This window comes from Chelonia mydas, chromosome 1, assembly GCF_015237465.2.
Source record: "Chelonia mydas isolate rCheMyd1 chromosome 1, rCheMyd1.pri.v2, whole genome shotgun sequence".
Lineage (NCBI taxonomy): Eukaryota > Metazoa > Chordata > Testudines > Cheloniidae > Chelonia > Chelonia mydas.
Genome location: NC_057849.1, coordinates 283,875,767 through 283,898,461, shown reverse-complemented (window position 1 = coordinate 283,898,461; position 22,695 = coordinate 283,875,767). Strand labels below are relative to the sequence as shown.

The 22,695-nt window shown below is 43.4% G+C and overlaps 1 protein-coding gene across 3 annotated transcripts in view; it reads left to right on the top strand.

Annotated features, from left to right (window-relative positions):
* The first annotated feature begins 475 nt into the window (after nt 1-475).
* Nucleotides 476-22,695, top strand: part of NUP107 (nucleoporin 107) — a 43,900-nt gene continuing 21,680 nt past the window's right edge. Inside the window, exons 1-12 of one of the 3 annotated variants that reach the window (XM_037886981.2) lie at nt 476-692; nt 4,671-4,756; nt 6,510-6,599; nt 7,012-7,127; nt 9,315-9,450; nt 10,156-10,259; nt 13,861-13,988; nt 14,304-14,352; nt 16,625-16,696; nt 17,247-17,335; nt 18,546-18,624; nt 21,535-21,648. In XM_037886981.2, coding sequence (XP_037742909.1) covers nt 556-692; nt 4,671-4,756; nt 6,510-6,599; nt 7,012-7,127; nt 9,315-9,450; nt 10,156-10,259; nt 13,861-13,988; nt 14,304-14,352; nt 16,625-16,696; nt 17,247-17,335; nt 18,546-18,624; nt 21,535-21,648 — 1,200 coding nt within the window. In that variant the 5' untranslated portion in view covers nt 476-555. Of the gene's footprint in view, nt 693-4,670; nt 4,757-6,509; nt 6,600-7,011; nt 7,188-8,039; nt 8,277-9,314; nt 9,451-10,155; nt 10,260-13,860; nt 13,989-14,303; nt 14,353-16,624; nt 16,697-17,246; nt 17,336-18,545; nt 18,625-21,534; nt 21,649-22,695 lie in introns of those variants that run through there. The other 2 variants (XM_037886992.2, XM_037886987.1) reach the window with 2 other exon arrangements.

Sequence of the window (22,695 nt, the reverse complement as noted above, 5' to 3'; positions counted from 1 at the left end):
CCTGCCGTCCTCGGCACAGCTCCAGCGCCTCTGCTCGTCCTCCCCCAGGCTCAGGAAGCAGCAGCTGGATGACATTAACGAGCCTCCGGTGGCTTTGGCGCCTGAAGCCGCCACTGCTGTCAGTCGCGCCCCGCAGGGAAGCGCCTAGCGGAGGCAGGCGCCGGGCAGCCTGGCGAGCGAGCAGCTTTGATGCTGCAATGAGCGAAATGCCGGCAGGACGGAGGAGCCGGGCACGCGCTTGTGCGCCAGCGGGCGAGCGGAGCTGACACCTCCCCGGGCAGGGGCTGGGCTGGGCGAGCAGGGGGCGCGCAGGCTGCTCCGAGGGGCGGAATCCCGCGGCAGAGCCCGGCGCTGGGCGGCGCCAGCCCCAGCATCGGCCGCGCGCACCCGGGAGGGTCTGTGTGCAGCCCCCCGAGCGCGACGCGGGCGATGGAGGGGGAGGGGCGGACCCCCCCCCCCGGCGTGAGCGCGCAAGGCCGGGGCGCTCGCGCCGCCTTCCTTGCTTTAGCTCAAAAGCGGGCGCACAGCCCCGGGCAGCCGCTACGCGCGTGCGCAATGCAGGCGCGATCTTCCCCGACAAACCCGGTCTGGTTCAACTTCCGGTTCAAAGAATCCACGCGCTTCCGGAAAGCGCCCGGGCGGGCTGGAGACTCCGGAGCGAAGACGGTGGCCGGGGCCCCCGCCATGGACAGGTGAGCGCGGCAGCCGAGCGGGGCCCGGGGCAAGGGAAGGCCCCAACCGGGCCGCGCTGCGCCCGCTGTCACGGGGGGGCTCCGCGCCCTGGCGCTCGCCCCTCCCGCCTCCCCTGAGGGGTTACAGCCCCTGAGAGCCGGCGAGCGGCAGGGAGCCCGGGGCGGGCGCGGCCCTTCCCTCTCGGCTGCCGGCTGGGAGCCGTCTGCGTCTGGGGAGCAGTGGGGGGGTCTGTCCCTGGAAACGCTGCGGGAACCGGCTCTCGGGGCCTCTTCACCGTCCCGCCCCCTGCAGCGCAGGTTTCCCAGGGAGGCTCTCTGGCGTGATGGCAAACGCTGGGGGAGCAGCAAATAACGGTGGGGGGCAGATCAGTTATATAGACCCCGGGGTGTCATGTGAACAGAACAGATTATACAGCCGGGAAGGGCTGTTGTGCTCTCTGGTCTGACCTCCTGCGTAACCTGGGCCGGGCCACAGGACTTCTCCCAAATAAAACTTGCTGCCTCAAGTCCAGTGGCTCCGGTTGAACTAGAGCATATCTTTTTGGGAAAATATCCAGTCTTCATTTTTAAATCTTCCAGTGGTGCAGATTCCACCGTAACCCTTGGGAAATTGTTCTAATGGTCAGTTACTGCGCACGTTTTTAACAATGGGGATATTTTTAGTCTGAATTTGTCTAGTTTCAACTTCAAGCCATTGGATCCTGTTTTATGCAACACCATACATTTAGGACCAAGAATTCAGGTCTGTATTGTGCAGATCAGGGACTCTGAAAGGAGCTACTAGAATAATTTGAGGCCTGGAAAATCTGCCTTGCAGTGAGATGCTAAAGAAGTTAAATCTAGTTTATCTAGGAGACGGTAAAGAGGTGACTTGATCATGGCCTACAAATATCTATATAGGGAAGAATCATCTGATGATAGATGGGTCTTTAATCTGTCAGAAAAAGGTACAATATATCCAGGGATTGGAAGTCTGAGTTTGTCTAGCTTCAGCTAAAAATAAGATAACTAATCAATAGAACAATGTATCCATGGACATGCTGGATGCTGTATCTCTTGAAGTCTTTACATCAAAACTGGATATTTTTCTAAAATATATACTGTATATATACTGTAGCTCAAATAGAAGTTACAGGATGAGTTCTTGGGCCTATGTTGTACGAGACCTCAGACTAAATGAGAGGTGGGCAAACTATGGCCCGTGGGCCACATCCGGTCCACAAGACTGTCCTGCCTGGCCCTTGAGCTCCTCGCTGGGGAGGCTTGCTCCCACCCCCTGCCCTGCTGTCCCCCCTCCCCCCACTCTCAGCTCACTACGCTGGCAGCGCTCTGGGTGGCGTGGCTGGCACTGGCCGGGCCACGCGGCTGTGAGCTCCTGCCGCTCTGAGCGGCATGGTAAGAGGGTGGGGAGCGAGGGGGTTGAATATGGGGCAGGAGGTTCCGGGGGGCAGTCAGGGGACAGGCAGCAGGGGGCAGTTGGTTGGGAAGGAGGTTCGGGGGGGGGGGCGATCAGGGGATGGGGAACGGGGGGGTTGGATAGATGTGGGAATCCCGGGGGGCCTGTCAGGGAGCGGGGGTGTGGATAGGGTTCGGGGCAGTCAGGGGACAGGGAGCAGGGGGGTCAGATAGCGGGTGGGGTCCCAGGGGGGTGGTTAGGGGCATGGGGTCCTGGGAGGGGGCGGTCAGGGGACAAGGAACGGGGGGTTGGATGGGTTGGGGGGTTTTGAGGGGGGCAGTTAGGGGGCGGGAAGTGCGAGGGGGCAGATTGGGGAGGCACAGCCTTCTCTACCTGGCCCTCCATACAGTTTCACAATCCCGATGTGGCTCTTGGGCCAAAAAGTTTGCCCTCCCCTGGACTAGATGGTAGTCTGTTCTGGATGTAAAATCTGTTAAGCTCCATGCTACGCAGTGTATGTAAATTGACTTCTGGGGCTCTGTAGCCTTGGCAGTTTTCCACATAGATTAGGAACGCCATGGACATGAGATATTTTGGAGCCTATGTAGAGTTAAGCACTGTACAAGATTTCTACTGAAAGTGGAAACTAAATCATTCTCTCCCCAAAACACTGGTCAACTTCTTGGACGTATGGTGAACCAGTATATCTAGGAAAACATACCAGAAGTGAGATCACTTCACTATTTTTTTATTTTAAACATCCTAGTTCTTGAACACATCTGATTTGCTTAAACTGACCCAGAAAAAACTGCTGTACTGTAAGATCAGCAAGATTTGTAAGCTCAGGCAAATTTGTTCAGTTTTGCTGAGGATAGCCAGTCTAATTTTGACTATAAAAGAGACTAGCATCTGCCTATAATAGTATTAGAGAGAGGGTTCAGTGCAGCTTAGGGCAGGTCTACGCTACAAATTTATAGCGACATGGCTGCTGCTCTCCCTTGGCTTAATAATTCCACCTCTTCGAGAGGTGGTAGTTATGTTGGTGTGAGAAGCTGTCCTGCCGACATAGTGCTGTGTACACCGGCCCTTAGGTTGGTATAACTATGTTGCACAGCGGTGTAAATAATCCACACAAATAATTTTATAGTGCAGACCAGGTCTTAGTTTCAATTTCTGACTTGTAGAGTTTAAGAAAAAATTATATATTCATTTGAAGAGGAAACAGTCTAAAACAATTAAAGTTACTTAGTATTCCATCTGTAGCTTCTCTATTATATAGAACATTTGCGTAAGAAATAGATTTTAAAAATTCTTTGCATAAATGTGCCATGTTAAAGCTTTTTGCACAACTTTCTCAAAGTACTCTGGCTAATGGCTTAAACCAGGAGTGGCCAAACCGTGGCTCGCAAGCCCTATGCTGCTCTTTTACAGTTAAAGTGTGGCTTGTGGAACGCCCCCATTCTCTGCTTGCCAGACTGTGGGAGGGAGCTTGGGGCTTTTGTCCTACAGTGGAGTGGCAGGGCTAGGTGCTTGCCAGAGACGACTGGTGCCTGCTGAGAGTGGGGCAGTGGCAGATTAGCTACTGGGCCAATGGGGCCTGTGCCCAGGGGCCCTGGCTAATTGGGGGGGCCCCGTTCCCTGACCCGCTCCGCCCACCTGCGCGGTGCTCCTGCCAGGGAACGGGGTCGGGGCCCAGGGGAGCTTGCCCTGCTCTGCCCGCCTGCCTGGTGCTCTTGTTGGGGCATGGGGGCTTCCCCTGTTCCCCAGCAGGAGTGCTGGGTGGGGCAAACCCCCGTGCCTTGACCCCATTTCCCTGACAGGAGTGCTGGAGGGGAGAGGCGGGTGGACTGCAGGTGGAAGGGGTGGGGAAGGGCCCCCACTTGCTCTGGCCCAGAGCCCTGTGAAAACTTAATCTGCCTCTGAAGTGGAGGGGCACAATTTAAAGGTTCAGCCCCCCCACAGCTCCAGTCATGTCCTCCCCAGGCATGCCCACCTCTTATCCTCATTGGCCCCTCCCTTTAGCTCCCAGGTGTTAGCTGTGTATAGAGAGCTCCGGCAAGCACCTCCCAGAGCTCAAGCCCTGAGACCTCCGTCCCCACAGGGCGGAAGCCCCACCACCCCACCACGGGGCTGAAATGTTGTGCCCAAACAGGCGCCTCCCATCTGGCTGAAACCCCAAACCCTGACAAGCAACTCCTATGGGGCTGAAGCCCTGAGATCCCCTTGCCTGCGGGGCTGAATCCCTGAGCCCCAGCAGGTGTGCCTTGGCTCTCAGACTTACGAAGATTGTCCGAGCCGCATATGACAGTCAGTAAGTTTGACCACCCTGGCTTTAACGCTGCAGCCTCAACAGCATTATGAGAACCAAGGTGCTCCACCAGAATTTTTTAAGTAAAGTCGGTTGCTGGATAGATATCAGTATTTGGAGTTCCAGTTTTAAGTTTTTCTTTTTTTGATATTAGTTTTTCTTTTTAATTGGATTTTTGAGTTAGTGCCGTAAAGTTACTGGCTACTCTTCTCAACCTTTTGGGAAATGTAATCTGAATGTGTTTGTTTATAGCAACTATATTGCTGTTTTGTAGGAATGAATTTGGAGAGATGTCATCCCCACAAGATGTAGATGTGACCAGGCCTACTCGGAAACAGAGCTCTAAAAAAAGAGTTTCTAGTATCCTTTTCCTGTCAAGGTTTTTTTCTGCCTGTTTTGAAGGGTATAAAAATTGTGATTGCTGAATGCAGCAGTTAACTTTTCATGGTTTTGAGTATAGTAAATGAAGGCTTTCCAAAAATTGAATTCTTGTCAGTTGAAGAGTGCTGTAAAACATATTCCTTTAATTTTATACACATTTGAAGTCACAAGTTACATTGAAGTGTACGTTAAAAATCTAATTTCTGAGATCTTTATACCTACTGTTTTAAAAGTAACTTCTGTCTATAACTGAAAGAGTTTGGGGAAAACTTTTTTACTCTTTCAGTTAATTTGCTTGTGCACCTAACAGCAATTTGTGTTTCACTGTTTCCCCTTTGTAGTCCTTCAGTTTTTCCTATTGTTCGCAGGAGGTTTTCATAGAGGAAAAAGGGGATATTTTAAAAAATATAAAAATGTGATTGTTTTACAAGCACCAAGATTGGTTGGGTGGCTTGGGGTGTTTGAACATGTTTTGACTCCATGTTTTGTTTTGTTTTGTTTTTAATTTGACTTGGTTCTCAGTTAAGTCTCCCTTTTAAGAACTCTTAGTGAAACTAAAAAATCCAGGTTAGTTTCATTTGGAAAATGAATATTACTGTTTATTCAGCAGCATACTACACCACCTTGCCTGTTTAGCAGAACTTTTCCAAGTGATTCTTTAGGACTAAATTGAAAGACAGTTGTATATTTATTGGAGTACAGTTTTGCAATAAGTTGTGTTTTGTCTTGTAGAGTTCCCCTAGCTCCTCTGTTAAGTTTGTTTTAAACTTCAAAATGTGTTCTAGGTTATTTTCATAATATACTTAGATCAGTGATTGAATAATTAATTTATACATGATAGGTGGGAAGCTTATGCAAGAGTGTATATGGGCATAAGATATCATTTTCTGAAGAATGTAAGGGTTTGCTTTCAAAAATAGTTTTTATGGTTGAGAGAACAATTTTCTGTATGTGAATTAATGCAGTAATAGTTTCCTGAAACTGAGAGCAAAGGAGTCCAGCATGTCTGCTGTTGCTGGTAGCTCTCCTAAGCAACTACAGAATAAAACTAACAAGATGCTGGCCCTTCTCAGAATTCTGAAGAACAGCAGGAAACCAGTAGGGAAATTGACAGGAATCATGTGAGTTTCATGCTGCTTGGCAAATCTAGAAGGAATCACACACTGGAGTTATGTATTGAGTAGGAGGAACCACGAAACAAATTGAGGAAAAGTAGAGGAGTAGAGAATTCTTCTTCCCCACCCTCTCCAAAGCAACTAGCAGGCTTAGATGACTAGAGAGCAGATGTAGAAAGCTCTTTTTTTTTTCTGTGGGGAGTGGAACTTCAGATTAAGCAGATACGTTCTAGCCAAAGGCTGATGTAATACTAATACCCTCCTTGATCCCAACAGCAGTGGGTCTGGAATACTTCCCAGAGGGTTTCTCCTAGACCCCTCACCGTGAGTCTCCCTCCATCCGCACACTCATCTTCAGTATCTACCTCAAGTTAGTAGGCTTAACCATAGTCCTCTAGTTATTAAGTCTGTGGTAAATATTTCAAGCTTATCTAACAGGGACTATCTCTTAGCCTTGTTAAATGTAGTGGACTAGATGTACATTCCTTATGGTATCTTAAGGATTTCTAAAGATGCTATTAGCAGAGATGGTTCATTTATAATATAAATCACTCTCAGTAATTTTGTAGTGGATCTGAGATGAAGTTTAGGGCACATTTTCTTAACGTGTCCACCAGTTCTTGCATCCCTGGATGACAGTCTTGGTAATGGAATATCAAGAGGCCAGATAGTTCCCCGAACTCCAGGGTCATTGCTTCGCCAGTTCTGTAAGTTGTTTTTTGTTTTGTTTCTCCCCCCTCCCTGCTTTCCTTCTCCACTTCCATGTATAATAAATTGTAGTTCGTGATTACACAAACATTAAATGTTTTGTTTTCTATATTTTTATTTCTCACTATTCTATTTTACCTCAAACACTTTATTCTGTAATTGTCTTAAAGTTTGTTAGGGCTGAGACAATGTTTCTTTCTGTGTAGCAGCAGGCATGCTGATAAAGCCCAAATAATCATAGTAAAGATAATGTTACCTAAACTTTGAGAGAGAAACAGTTCAGCTCCATCCTTAGTTAACTGAATGTAGGACTTCATAAGTACATTTACAATCTCGGTTACTGATTTTTTTGGTAACAGAGCTCCATAGCCTTAAACTTTCTTTTTAGAAAAATACTGTTTTGCTTTTCAGTTACTCCACAAACACGAGGTTCCACAAAGCAGCTAGATATGTCTACCATCCTGGGAACAGGAGGGAAATCGCCTCAATTTACGCATACTCCTGGATTCTTTGGCCATCTGTCTACGGTATGAAGATTATAGGGCATGTTGTTCTCCCTTCTTCGCTCATATGAACCTTATGAAAAGGTAGAAGTGCTTACTGTGTTCACATACGTTTTGAAGTAAGCAGGGTGGTTTGCTTTTAGCCAGAGCTATTTAAATCACCAAGTTGAAAACCTCAATTTAAATCCTCAATTTTAATCAACTTTTCTATTTGTATTTCAGTTATATTCTAAAGAAAGGTGCTTTCTCAAAATGGTTAATATAACCATTAAAACTTGTTGCTTTATAACTAAATAGAGCCTTTACACTGGAGTTGGTACATCTTTCTGCTACGTAGGAGCAAAATACCAATATACTGTATACATTTATTAAGCAATTATATTGCTTAATATTTTCAGATTCCTATTAATTGTACATTTTTAATGTTAGAAAATGGTATATTGCTTATTTATTATCTTTTTGCTCATGATTTGTATCAAGCTGCATTAGGATGATTAGAATTTAATTAAACACACAACATATAAAGTTTTTATTTTTTTTTAAACAAAACAACCCTAAATGTTTTGGATACATAAACTTCTCTTGTCAAAACATGTTTCATATTTACAACTAAACTATTAAAGGAACAGAGGGATTGACTGTAGTCAGTGAATTAAACTGATTATATCAGATCAGTCTGGGAAAACTTTCAGTACGCCCAACTGAAAGTGACTGAAGCATAAGTTCCCACTTGCCAAAGTCTCTTAAAAATGAGACAACCGTCTTCTAAATTATTTAGTCTGTCCTTCAAACTTAAAACTAGTAAGTCTCATCCCTCCCTCCGCATATGGCTAGAAGGCAAAAAGGCAAAGATAGAAGAGAATCAGGAGGAATAATGTGGGAGTGGAATTTGAAAAACAGGTTGGAGAATAGCAAGGACCTATATTCACATTTCAGGAGGTGCTTAACATACTGCCATGAAGATGATGATGTCCGATTCCCTGTCCTCACTGGTTCAGTGAGAATATCCCTCAGGGTCAGGGAAAAAACCTAATGGCAAATCGCTGGGACCTACCATGTAGTGTTGGTGATGGTAGTCATGGTGATGATTATTAGGATGCTTGTCATTGTGGTGAGGTGGTGATAGCTCCAGTCTCTGTCACTCTCAGCCGGCTTGCTGTTGTGCTCATCTGGGTAAGTTACCACATGTTCCCCCAGAAATAACCAAAAGTCCCATCAAACTTAAGTATTTTCCTTAGTTCATGTTTGTACTGGGGCTGTCAAGCGATTAAAAAAATTAATCGTGATTAATTGCAGCCACTGTCGCAAAATATTATTAAAAAACTATTTTTGTTTAACATTTTTACAGTGCAAATATTTGTAATAAAAATAATATAAAGTGAGCAATGTACACTTTGTATTCTGTTATAACTGAAATCAATATATTTGAAAATGTAGAAAAACATCCAACAATATGTAATAAATTTAAATTGGTATTCTATTTAAGTGTGATTAAAATGCAATTAATCATGATTAATTTTTTAATCGCGATTAATATTTTTTTAGTTAGTTGTGTGAATTAACTGATTAATCGGCACCCCTAGTTTGTACACTTTCTTTCATTTTGTTGCTGTTCTGTCTTGTAACCTTACCTGAAGCCTTGAAAACTCCTAATGAACAGTTCTAATTCAAACTGTTTTTTATGACACTTTTTGGCTCTGTTCTGTGACACACACACACACACACACACACACACACACACACACACACACACACACACACACACACACACACACACACACACACACACACACACACACACACACACACACACACACACACACACACACACACACCCCCCCCCCCCCCCCCCCCCTGTCTTAAGTTGCTTGTAGGTTAAAATTATTCTGCTGCTTTTCACCCACTTTGGACAACTTAAAACTTCAGTCCAAGTTAGGGTTTGACATAATAAGGTTTAGGGAGAGAGGAGGATACGTATTTTAAGAGTGAGTGAAATTTTGCATCCTTCTAATTAGATTAGAAAATCATGTACATCCAGACTTGTACCTTTTTAGAGGCAAATCTGTCATATCTAAAAGCTGAGTCATTTTTAATTTCTAGAGCTACTCTGTTTGTATCCATAAGAAATAATCACAGAATGAAGAAGCTTTAAAGCTCCTGACTGTAAAATTGCTTTTATTTTTCCCTGTGTTGTTCTGTGTTGTGTTTTAGTTGGATGACAGCAATTGGACAGCTGCACTCACACCTCAGCATACAGGAATGTTCACAAACCTAGACTTGTGCAATGTGACAGAGGATGTCACCATGAGTGCTGTTCTGTTGCGTGAGGATGATCCTGGAGAAGCTGGTGAGATGACTTTGAGCTTTCACAACAAAATTAAAATGAAACAATAATTATTTTGTGCAATTCTTAGATGTATGTTCCACTTCCCTATTGTAATGTTTTTCCAGAATATCCTTGCCTGACCTCCTCCTCCTCCTCCTCCCCCCACCCCCACCCCCTTCCTTCTACTTGCTGGCTGGAGACAATACTTTGTGAACTTTCTTGTGATTGAAGTTGCCTTCAGGAAACCTGTTAATCATTAGTGAGAGAAAAGAGAGTTCCTTAGAACATGGAGTCACAAATAGTCTGTCAGTTCTAGAGATGTAAGGTGTAAAATAGCTGCATCTTACAGAGCTAGGCTCTTTTGGTGTATCTTTAAAGCTTTCTCATACGACCAGGTCTATAGCAAAAGTTGTGATATAATTGCTGTGTGACTTAAGATCTGTAACACTGAGAATCTACCTTTTATGTAGTTCACTTTCTTAGTTGCGATGGTAAATTTGCATGACATTCTGCAGGGTGCACGTAGTTCATGTAAGTGTCTGCATTTTATTTTCATCATGACTGCACCAAAGAAGAGCTGCAAGTGAGATTTTATTGAAAAATAGAGTTTTGTATAGTCCTTGAAAATGTCAACTATACATTTGTCATCAGGAGAATTTCTTTGTGTTTTCAGTTTTTCACAAAGTATGGCATGCTATCATGACATTCTTCTTTAATGTGTTCTAGCTACTATGAGTATGTACTCAGATTTTCTGCATTCGTTTTTGAAGCACACTTCAACTACCGTTTTTGAACTTGTAGAAGAGTATGAGAATACTTGTAATAACCAGGTAAATTATTGTAAGAATTTCAAGTTGTATTTCCTTTCGTAAGAGATTGTGTTGCTGAAACTATGTTTGTTTCTCATTTCCGACCAGAATTGCTAGTCAAATTTTGGGGCCCGTTGGATGTTGCAGTTGGAAGCCGTTGGGCATTTTATTTATTTACAAGTAATGTACAAAGTCCTGCTAAATGAGGGTCAACAGTGTAACACTTGCCCCCCGGCCCCCCCCCCCCCCCCCCAAAAAAAAAGCAAACATTCTGGGATGTATCAGCAGGAGTATTGTAAGCAAGACACAAGAAGTAATTCTTTAGCTCTACTCCGCACTGATTAGGCCTCAACTGGAGTACTGTGTCCAGTTCTGGGCACCACATTTCAGGAAAGATGTGGACAAATTGGAGAAAGTCCAGAGAAGAGCATTCAGTATGCCCTTCCAGCTTGACTGTGAATCGCTCATAACTTCTCTGGGAATGGTTTTCCAACCAGTTATGTATCCACCTCATAGTAGGTCCATCTAGGTTGTTTCCCTGCGTCAGTGTTCATGGCTAGTGCTTGGCTTCCTTGCTTTTTTTGCCTTTGCGCCTCTCTGTTCTTGTCTGTTCTCACTTTCTGTGTTCTCACACACCTGTTCACAACACCCAGTGGAGTGCCCCCCCCCATCCACCTGGTGCTAGTTTCTGGGTGAATTCTATTAGGCCTTATTTTAGGTATGCCCGCATAAATGTTTCTTAGAGCTATCTTAAGGGAAGGGTGCGTTAACACATCAGTTTGAATGAGGTTTTAACTCCACCTGTAACCAGGTTTCACCCAACTCCACTCCCCCTCCCCCTACTTGCTGATGGGGGTTGTCACCCACAGTTTGGGAACCGCTGATACAGCTGTTAAAATGATTTCTACCCCCTAGAGGCAGGACAATTCAGTCACAGCAAAACAATTGCCTTACAAGCCATTTGTCTGACCTGGGCCATTTCGTGAAAGGGAATTTGTAAGACATCTTTCCTGGCATCGATGACACAGTTACCGTTACTTGCCCTAATGAAATCCAAGCCAATTATTAGCTCATCCACTGTTTCTGCCACCAAGACTTCTTGTTCAAGTTCCAAAGTCCAGTTTTTGGATGGGTGCCCTTGCCCCCATCACTGTCTCCATTAAGACCAGTTAGGTGGTTCGGTGTTGGATCCCTGATTCCCTACCTTTTAAAAACATCTGGTTTAATAACTTTGTTTGAGCCAGCATCAGTCACCGCTGTGCTTGATTTATGGATCCCATTATGCATGCTAGCTGGACTCCAGTTATTGTTTGTGTAACTGCCCATATCTAACCAAAAACTTGCCCTCCATGAAGGTTTATTCCCATCAGCTTGGTGTACTCCTATTTCCTGAACAACGAGAGGCTTTCACTAGACACTTCAACAGTGTGTCTTGCCCTGTGTTTAAATTTATAGCAAACTTTTTTTTTTTTTTTTTTTTTTTTTTGTGGCCAGTTTTAACACATTACCAGCATTTAACTGAACTGTTTCCTTTAATTTTTGTCATTGCCAGTTTACCTTCTTTTACAAATCAAATTTATCAGTGTTTCTAGTTGTTCACTAAGATCATGAACCAGATTAGAAGCTCTGTGAAAGAGGGGATATGATTACAGGACACATGGCGATCAGCTTCTGTCTTCCTCGCTAGTGGTTGTTTCCTCTTATCATGCACTGCTGCAAGGAAAGATTCAAGTTCTGTGGCAAATTTCACTTGATCCGCAAGTCCAAGTCCAGCTGCATCTATCAACTGGTCCATCGTCAACTTGTCCTGGAAGGCCTCATTGGTGTCTTGGTATGCCAAGATCACAAGTCCCTGCTGGTCCTCTTCTAGGTCAGGTGGGGTTTCTTCTTTCCCTGTCCTAGCTCTTATCTGTGCCCTGGCCTGCTCAGCTTGATGGCGAACTCCAAACTGCATGTCAAGGGCTTGTACCAGTTCTGGATAACTGTTTTCTGGGATTAAGTTCTGCACAATCAGAGCTTGAGCACTCAAGTTGGCTGCTAGTAATTCTCCTTTCTTTCCCTCTTACCAGCTATTCTTTTGATATATAATGTTGAAGTGAGCCACATAAGCCTCCCATGGAGTCCTTCCCTCATGCTCCATCTTGGTTCAACAGGAAGACCAGCTCACAATTTCTTTTTGGAAACTGGTAGAACCCTGCATGGATACAAAATTCATATCTACGGATGTAAATCAGTATCTGTGAAGCTGCAGGGCTCTACCAGGAACTGCAGCAGCGAAAGCAGCAGCATGTCGGGATGCCACTCCCAGGAGCCAGCACCCTGCGCTGGCAGCTCCTCTGGCATTGCTGTACTGCCCCCACCCCACCCACTGGGGCAGGCACCAGGCTCTCCAGCATCTGTATAATGTGTGTGAGCGGCTCGTAAGCCCCCAGACACAAGTCCCTTCCATGCAGTGGCCAGCGTCTCCTGTCTGGGGGCGTACGAGCTGCTCTCACACACTAGCATGACCAGGGACAGTTGCTAGTGGGCAGAGCTGAGCGTGGTACAGCCATGCCAGAGTTGCTACCAGCATGGGGCACTAGCTCCTGGGAGCAGCGGCCTGACATGCTGCTGCTTTCACCGTTGCATTCCCAGTAGAGCCCTGAAGCTTTGAGGATACCGATTTTTATATCCTCATCCACGGATATAAATTTTGTATCCATGCAGGGCTTTAGAAACTGGATCCTGCTTTTGACACCAGTATTGCCCCTTTTCTACCCAAGTGCGTAGTCAAATGTCAGGGCCCAGTGGTGGTCCAGGTGGAGGTAAAAATTGATGGAATCTGATATTCTCCATGATGCAGTTTTGTTTATTTACAAGGAGTATACAAAATCTTGCTCCTATAAATACAGGATGAACCAAAAGCAAAAGAAGCAGTTTTTTTAGCTTACAGCCCCAAACCTCTTTCTAGCGACCATCAGACCCAAAAATGCTCTTTAGCTTTTCCCAGGGTCACACTGTGCTCACGGGTTAGCACTTGGCTTCCTTCCTTTTTTTTTCCTCTGTTCTTGTCTACACGCACACGTTTCTAGGCAGATTCTATTAGGTTTTATTTTACGTGTGTCCCCATAAGTGTTTTACGCAGCTCATAAGAGGGACTTCATACGTTTCCCTTCAGTTAATGAGTCCTGATGCTTAGAACTGACAATTTTCAATTGTTCAGGCAATTGGGGGTAGGCTTAGGCCACGTACACACTACATCTTTTACCGACCTAAGATATGTTGCTCAGGGGTGTGACTAAGCCACCCCCTGAGTGATGTAAATTACACCGACCTTATCTCCAGTGTGGACAGTGCTATGTTGGTGGGAGAGCTTCTCCTGCCGATTATAACTACTGCTGCTCACGGTGGGAGAGCTCTCTCCTGTCGGCTTAGAGCGTCTGCACTAGTAGTGCTTCAGCAGCAAGCTCTATAATGTAGCCATGGCCTTAGTGTTTCTGCTCCCAACTAAAGAACTGAAAGATCCTAAAACAAGCACCTGTCTTAGGTAACAGAGAGTACTCAGGGTAATGCAAAAATTACTTTAATGGCTTGAAACGCAATAGAAAATGGATAATGTATTGTATATAATTACTTACATCAGGTGAATATACTGGGAAAAATAGTTTACCGAGCGACTCCTGGACAGCAGAAGTTTTCAAAGACTGCCAGTGTTCTGTGGCTTCTCAAGCAAGAGATGGTAACCTGGAGACTACTGTCCTCACTTTACAGGTAATTTTTTTGAAAAGTATGTTGGTTTTACTTTTGCAGTGAGTTAGTAACTTGGATGTATAGACTACCGGATTTATATTCTGCATGGAAAAATAGTTAAGCAGCTTTGTTTAGTGTAAACATGCTGCATAAATGTTCATAAGAGTCAAAATTGACTTGTCATTGCATAGGTATTAAACATGAATGCTAGACAGATCAGTGAGTGGCTTCTTCATTTCATTTGTATTTGTAGGGAAGACTTACAGTGGGAGACGCATAATATTTCAATATTTTTTCGTATTAACCATTAATAAAACTTTGTACTTTTGTCTCTAGAGATAGAATACAGTCTGCCCTAGAAGATGAAACAATGTTTGAAATTGCGGTAAGCTTCATGCTATAGTGAACCCTTTTATTTTGTTTAAGGGACAACTTTTAAATCTAAATACACTTGTCTTCATTGTTTGCAACCCAAATATTGTACCACTCAGAACTTGAAAGTAAAAATGAATGTAAACAAAAATTAAACTGATTCGATTTTCATTGTCTAAGATGAGATAAATAAGACCTAACTGCATAAATTATTAAAAGTTAATCAGATTAAATGTTCATTTCTGAATATTAGTAACACAGGAATTGGTTTAAAATATGGTTAAATTGCATCTCTATAACCACTCCATATAAAGATGGAAAGTTTGTTCTAAGTGGTTATCTGTCCATTTCTCTTAAGCTCCAGGGTGTTTGCAGATAATGGTGTTTCTATTGGATAGTCAAGAGTTGAGAATTTTGTTCCATCTTCAAGTAATTGAATGATATAGGAGGCCTTGGGATGTTTAGCATCTTGTCATCTTGATTTCTCTTATGAATGCAGACTGAAGAGTTTTGAAAAGCTTTCTTGGTCTGTCTCTCCTTGCTCTTTTTATTACAAAACAATGTTTGCAGCCTGTGCTGGTAGAGTATATTTAGGAAGGGTAAAGACTAAGGGGAGTAACTTTTTTCTTTTGTAAAATTCAAACTACATAGTCTTTGTCATAAAATATCTCCAACTAATACTGCTTTAGTTAAGGAGGAGAGGCCTATCAATATTTCTAAATTTAACTCTACTAAAAATCAACCTCCTTCACCCTGCTCCACCGACCCCCTTAAAAATCCTCCAGGTTTTAGCAAGAGCCTCTTCTCCTGCTTTTGGTGAGGGTTTAATGGGAATTAGATCTGTCTGGGAAAGGGGGAATGTTGAGTTGTGCTGACCATTTTTTCATTTTGTAACTTATGGCAAGGGCACTTAAAACCTTGAGTTAGCACCCATTTTTATTTTTGTATAAATCTAAACTAAATACTCGAATAACCTGACTGGGATCCAAAGTATACCAGTATCTTCTACCGTCATCTAATTTGTAACATGTCACCTATGGACTGATTCCGCAATCTCATGTTTAGATGCAGTGGTGAGCTGAAGCCGGTTGGCACCAGTTTGCGTGAACGGGTTGTTAAATTTTGAAGCAGTTTTAGAACCGGTTGTTAACCCGCTTCCCTGCAGAGGGCACTGAGGCTTTGATGGGCTCCGGCCGGGAAGTGATGTAATTCCTCCTCTGGCCGCTGGGGGCGCTGCGCTGCGGGAGCCACGTGAGCTGCTGCCTGGCCCTGGGCACGAGCCCTCTTGCTGCTGCTGCTCCCCTGACCCCTGCCCCTGGGGCTCCCGCTTCTCCCTGGTGGGTCCCCGGCTGCTCTGCTGGGCCTGGGCTGCCTTCTGCTGCTCGGGCTGCTTCGAGCCGCTCTCCCCGTGAGCAGCCAGCCCCCTGCCCGCAGCCAGCCCCGCACCTTCTGCCCGCTCCAGCCCCTGCCGCACCCTCTCCCCTGCCCGCAGCCAGCCCCACGCCCCTGTCTGCAGCTGGCCCCACGTCCACTGGTGCCCTGCAGTTCCCAGGGCAGTAACCCTGCACACCTGCTTCAATGAGGGGGGCATGGAGCAGCTGGGACCCACACATGTGCACACCCTAGGGTGACTAGACAGCAAGTGTGAAAAATCAGGACAGGGGGTGGGGAGTAATAGGAGCCTATATAAGAAAAAAACTCCAAAATCGGGACTGTCCCTATAAAATCGGGACATCTGGTCACCCTAGCACACCCCCAGGGAGTGGCGGGGACCCACACATGTGAAACGGAGCTCATTTCTAGTTCAAGCCCATCTTTTTAAAAAAGAACTTTAGGCAGGGTTAACACACACCCGTATTTTCCCGGATGGGTCAGGCTTTTCGGTTCTTAAATCGCCGTCCGGGAGGAATTTTTAAATTTTAAAAATTCCTCCCGGCAAAATATGGATGTATGGTAACCCTGTTGGTACAAAAAAGACATACTGGGGCACATCCCTTAAATCAGAACTTTTTTATAGGGAACTGGTTGTTAAGATTTTGGCAGCTCATCACTGGTTTAGATGTAATTTTATTTTACAGTATATGAAAGTATATCTTTTCTATCTTGATATAATGCATTATTTTTTTCTAAGCTACCAATATAAAACTTGTAGAAGGTCAGTGGGTATGATATTAATTTGTCTTCCCTGAATTCTCTTTTTTTTGCCATTTACATTCTGACAACAAGTTTATTTTTTAATAAAAAAATAAAAGCTCTTTCTTAATGTTCTTAATGTTTTTCTAAAGGTTCTAAATGCTAGCGAAAAGACGGCTGTAGGCATCTTGTTTCAGAAAGACTCATTGGTTCGACAAAGCCAGGTATGATTTAAAGATGGAGAAAGATTTGGGAGTAGATAAGCTAACAAGCTTTAAATATTTGTTTATACTCCAATGTAAACTATAACAAATGCTATGTAGAGTATTAAACTGCTTCTAGCACTATATATTTCTCTAAAATGGGTTTCCTTGGTTATATAACCTCATTAGGGATTGTATGTGTGGTTCTTTTTGTGACGGCAAAAGTTGCTTAGTTTCTGCACTGATGGAGGCCAGATATTTGAAGTTAATATGAAAAGGGCAGAGGATTAGGAATCTTGAGAGCTATCCTCATCTGGCATATCCTTTACTAGCCAACATATGGAGCAGAATAAGCTGCTAATCAGTATTGTAACAGGAATGGCTAACAAAAGCTGGGATTGAACATGCAGTCAGTCATGCTTGGTTACTTAGGAGATGAGGGTGCAGTGATCTGGACATATATGTACATCTTAGGATACATAGATAATGAATAGGCCAGGATTGGGCTGGGAGGCTGGTATTATATTTGTAACAGGCGTGTTTTAAAAAACAGCTTAACTTTATATTCCAGCTGGTGGTAGATTGGTTGGAGAGCATTGCCAAAGATGAAATTGGAGATTTCTCTGACAACATTGAGTTCTATGCAAAATCTGTATATTGGTGAGTAATTGAATCATCATTAAGGGTCATGCAGACGTTTTCTCTTGTATTATGTACACTGCATACTTCCTACAAGTATTAAAGCAAACTGGTTGATAGAGCTGTTTTAACAACTTAATGTTAGTTTTTAAAAAGCTGGCAACGCCTTTCATTCTTTTTTAATTCTTAAAGTTTTTTAAAAAACTCTAAGGATGTTTTTTGGTCAACTGTTGACATGGTGACTTTCCAAAAGAAGAGAATTCAGTGCATTTCTTTAGGGAAAACAAAAGTGGTATAATGTGAGTGGTTTTAATTTAACCTAGAGGCAAATCATTAACTTCACTTTTACTTATTTTTGTGAGTAATATATGTAACAGACCAGAATTGATTTGTCTACAGGGCTAGGTTACTGACACCACTGTGCTTGCTAATTTATGCAAACACACCTGCCTTTATTGCTGCCTTGTTCTACCCCTTTTGTCTATTTATTCAATTGCCAAAATCCTAGACTGTAATTTTTCTCTGCCAAGGGACTGTCTGTATAGTTTATTCAATGCCTAGTGTAATAGTATTGTAATCCCTGTTTGAGGTCATTAGGTACCACCACAATAGAAATAATTAATAGTTAGCCACCTGGTAGTCATTTTATTATTTAAGATGGATGAATTAGAGCACATTTGTGTGTTAATACAATGATCTGTCCCTTCACTTGCACCTTATTATTTCTTTGCTCAAGTCCTTGTCGCTGTTACTGTGTCTATAACACCTTGGCAACAATAGTTTTTGTCATATTCATTCTCAGCAATGGGTTCAGGTCAGAAAATACCAAATCCCACCATGGATTTTAAATCAGACTTGAAAGGCGAATGATAAGTTCGGGAATGCTGAAGTGAACTGAGTGTGCTAGCCTGACTTTAGAATTTAAAATTTTAAAATACAATCTAGTTTACCACACTGAAATGATTCCCTTATTTGGATGAATGAAACAACCCTCGGTGAATTTGATCATATATCAGTTGGTGGTCTACTTTCATGTTTTTAGCTGAATTATATTTACACAAAAGTATTATAGCTGACAGGCCTCAGGGTAAACTGTAGAAATTGATACACTGAGAACCCATCTTGTGAAGAATCAAAGTATCCATCACTTTGTTTTGATGTGCCATTTTGGAAAAAAAACATTTGATATCTTAAATGTCTCTTTAAAAAGAACACTTCTCATTGCTTTTAGGGAGAACACTCTACATATTTTGAAGCAGCGACAGTTCAGCACATACATTGGAAGTACTCGTCCCCTGGTAACTGAACTAGTAAGTATAATTTAAAATGAGGTTTGGCTTCATAGTAGGTGTAAGTTGGATTTTTGGGGTAATTAGTATTTTTTTCCTACTCAGCACAACTTCCCCAAAAGTTCAGGAGTTCTGTCTTAAAAATGGAAAAACTCCTGTAGTAGATTTTTTTCATTTTTATGATAGCAGCCCTGAACGTCTGGGGAAATTATGTACACTATCTTTATTGTTCTGGGCATCTGACTTTAGTCCATCATGGATTTTGTTTTTCTTTCCACCTTCCCCTTTTTTCAGCAGAAGTACTTCTTAGCTATTCATTGAGGTGAGTGTCTTTATTGGTGCTTTAAAAAAGTGCCCCAAAATGTTAGGTGCTTCAAAACAAACACTATCCCTACCCAGAAGAGCAAATAATCTTGATTTAACTTGACACTACATGTGAAAATCATAAATCAGTAAGGATAAAGGAGGATGGGCTGGATTAAGGACGAGTGGCAGTAAAATAACATGGTTACTCAAACTATCGTGTTGTGCAGGTACCTTTCTGATTCACTTTTTAAAATTCATTCTTTAATTTTAGTTACCTTTGCCCCTTCGCTTAAAACCTCACTTCCAAAAACCTTACAAGAATAATTTGTGTGACAAAGGTTAGCTTGATTAAACAGATTTGGGGAGGGCATGCCAAATGTAAGGGACAGATGCTCAAGGAGCAAGGTAATAAACAGGGTACACTAACTCCTCACTTAAAGTCGTCCTGGTTAACGTTGTTTTGTTGCTGATCAGTTAGAGAACACGCTCATATAAAGTTGTGCAAAGCTCCTGCTTTGTCCACTGCTTGCAGGAAGAGCAGCCCGTTGGAGCTAGCTGATGGGGGCTTGGAACCAGAGTGGACTGGCAGCCCCCCATCAGCTCCCCGCTCCCAAAAGTTCCCTGTTCGGCAGCTGTCCAGTAGGCTATCAATTGCCAGCAGTTCGGCTGTCTCTCCCCCCACTGCCATGTGCTGCTCCTGCCCTCTGCCTTGGAGCTGCTCTCAGGAGCCTCCCGCTTGCTATGCGTGGGGGGGATGAAGGGGGAGTTAATGTCAGGGTGTCCCCCTCCCCCCGCTCCTGCCTCCTGCTTATCACTTCTCCACAGTGTGGGGGTGGGATATGACAGGGCTCAGGACGGAGGGAGCTTGCTAGCCGCAGCTGCTGTCTGAACTTCCTGATCTAAAAATACAATGTACTTAAAGCTTCTCTCTCTCTCGCGCGCGCACACACACGCGCGCACACCATGTGTGTGTCTGTCTCTGCCATTCCAGTCATGCTGCCTTGTAGAGTGTGAGGCTACATTAACAACAGTGTGTTAACAAGATACTTTCAAAAGCTGGGGGGAGGTATAAAACAAATCTCTCTCTGTCTGTCTGTGTGATGCTTTTGCTGGGGACAGAACAGGAATGGAGTCTTAGAACTTAGTAAGTAATCTAGCTACATATGCGTTAGATCATGATTTCTTTAAATGACTGAGAAAATAAGATGTGCTGAATAGAATGGATATTCCTGTCTGTGTGTCTTTTTGTAACTTAAGGTTTTGCCTAGAGGGATTCTCTATGTTTTGAATCTAATTACCCTGTAAGGTATTTACCATCCTGATTTTACAGAGGTGGTGATTCTTATTGTTACTTCTATTAAAATTCTTCTTTCCAAGAACTGAATGCTTTTTTTCATTGTTCTTAAGATCCAAGAGTTTGGGTCTGTGGTCACCTGTGCAAATTGATAAAAATCCTCACCAAACCTTCCCCAGGAAGTGGGGTGCAAGGGTTGGGAGGCTTTTGGGGGGAAAGACGTTTCCAAACGGGCTCTTTCCTAATAAAATAAATCCGGTCAGATGTTTGGTGGTGGCAGTGGAAGTCCAAGGGCAAAGGGTAAAATAGTTTGTACCTTGGGGAAGTTTTCACCTAAGCTGGTAAAAGTAAGCTTAGGAGGTATTCGTGCAGGTCCCCACATCTGTACCCTAGAGTTCAGAGTGGGGAAGGAATCTTGACAGGAAGAGTGGAGAAAAACAGTGAGGACTATGAAAGAAGGCCATGTCAAATTTAGATTTGGGCTGTGTGATGTAGAGACCTAAAAGTAAGGACAAAATGTTTGTTTGAATTGGATGTGCAGCACTATTTGTAAGCTCTGTAGGCCAGAGCACACTTTCACAAAAGCTTATGCTCAAATAAATTTGTTAGTCTCTAAGGTGCCACAAGGACTCCTTCACTTAGCACAATGAAACCCCAATTCTGTTTGGAGCCTCTGGGTGCTACCATCCTCGCCTGGTTTCCTCCTATTATTATTTCTTGTATATTGAAAACCAAGGGAGGACTGTCCAGGAAGGAGGAGTAATCAGCTGTATCAAATGCAGAGGAAATGTCAAGAAAGATGAGCATAGGCTTTGAGAATTGGTCAGGAGGAGATGGTTAGTGGCATTAAGAGCAGTTTAAATGTTTTGAAGAAAGCCGAAAATAGCCTGGAGTGGATCCACAAGAAAGTGAGAAGAGTGGAAGTCAATGTAACAGTTGTAAACGGCCTTCTCAAAGAACTCACAGGTAAAGGAAGGAAAGGAAAAATTCTGCTATCCGGAGAGGCAGATTACAAGGGGGAAATGTCTGTGGTGAGGCAGATTATAAGGGGAAAATGTTTGGGGGGAAGGAGCGAGAAGACAGGGCTTTTGGGAAGGCGAAAGGATTGAAATTGATGAACAGTAATCTCTCGGGCTCAGTGACTGGGGAGGTGAAGAGGAATGTAATGCCAGTTTTTAGGCAGACTAGTCAGACTGTTAACATGAGAAAGTGAGTACAGATGGATTTACTATCACTGAGAACCTTTGAGACGTGCATACAGAGGGAAATGTCTGCGGTGTAGGGGATGGAGGATTCATCGTCCCTTTTTTCTTTCTTTTTTTTTCTTGTAGGACCCGGATGCCCCCGTAAGACAGAAAATGCCACTCGATGATTTGGATCGAGAAGATGATGCCAGGTTACTCAAATACCTTTTCACTCTTATCAGAGCTGGGATGACGGATGAGGTAAGCCACAGAAACCTGTAGTGTCCTTCCCTTTCCTTCAGACTTGTTCAAACGTTTTAAAAACTGATTTAGTTCAACCAGTACAACCTTCTGTATGGACACATTTATATCAGTTTAGTTTTCATCCGATTACAAGTGCTGGTGTCACATGTTAGCTAAACTGCTATAAATCAGGTTTTAACTGATATGAGTGTCGACACATTGAATTTAAAATCATGCTTTTAGTTAAACTAGTGCAACTTTGAGTTGAGAGCAGGCATTATGGTAGATAAATTGGACTTAGGGCTGTCAGGCCAGCACATTAGTAGCACTGCTTGGTGCTAAAGTGACTTAGTACTGACTGCTCAGTGCTGTATGATACAGTTAGAACATCTGAAAGAGTTTGTAAACTGGGCCTTTCAAAACCATTAAATTATCACATGCACCTCCTTTTTCACGTATTAGTGCTGTACAAATTTGAAAAATAGCATAATTGATTCTTTCAGGTTTCTGTCTAGTAGTGAATTGCAAGGGTGCTTTTTCTCTTTGCTGATATAATCCTTTAAGAAAGGAAGCCATTCTTAATGTCTACCACAGCCAAAACCATCATTAATGATGACTCTGATTTGAAGCTATGAAAATAGCACCTGGATTTCAGGTTTACTAGGAAAAAGATGACTCTACTTCATTTCCTTTTTTCTTCTTTTTCTGTTGTCCCTGGCAAGCCATAAATGCTTCAGTAGTAGGATCTCTCTGAAGAACTCATGGATGGGCATGAATAGGATATTAGGGGTTTGTGCTTTTGACCAGCACAAAAAGGTTACTCTTCTCTTCCATTAATCCTTTGGCTGAATGTAGCTCTACCTTTTTCTTTTTTTTTTTTTTTTTTTTTTTTTTTAAAGAGTACCTTACATAATTTGTGGTGTAAATTTACTATTGCCCACAAATTATAGGGGAATTACAACACTGTCACTGTGAGGTCAGCCTGCCGTGGGTATGTGCTGTGCTCTCAATTCAGCAGCACCCTTGCAGTTCCTATCCTGGGTCTCTCTTGGGGAGAGGCTCCCC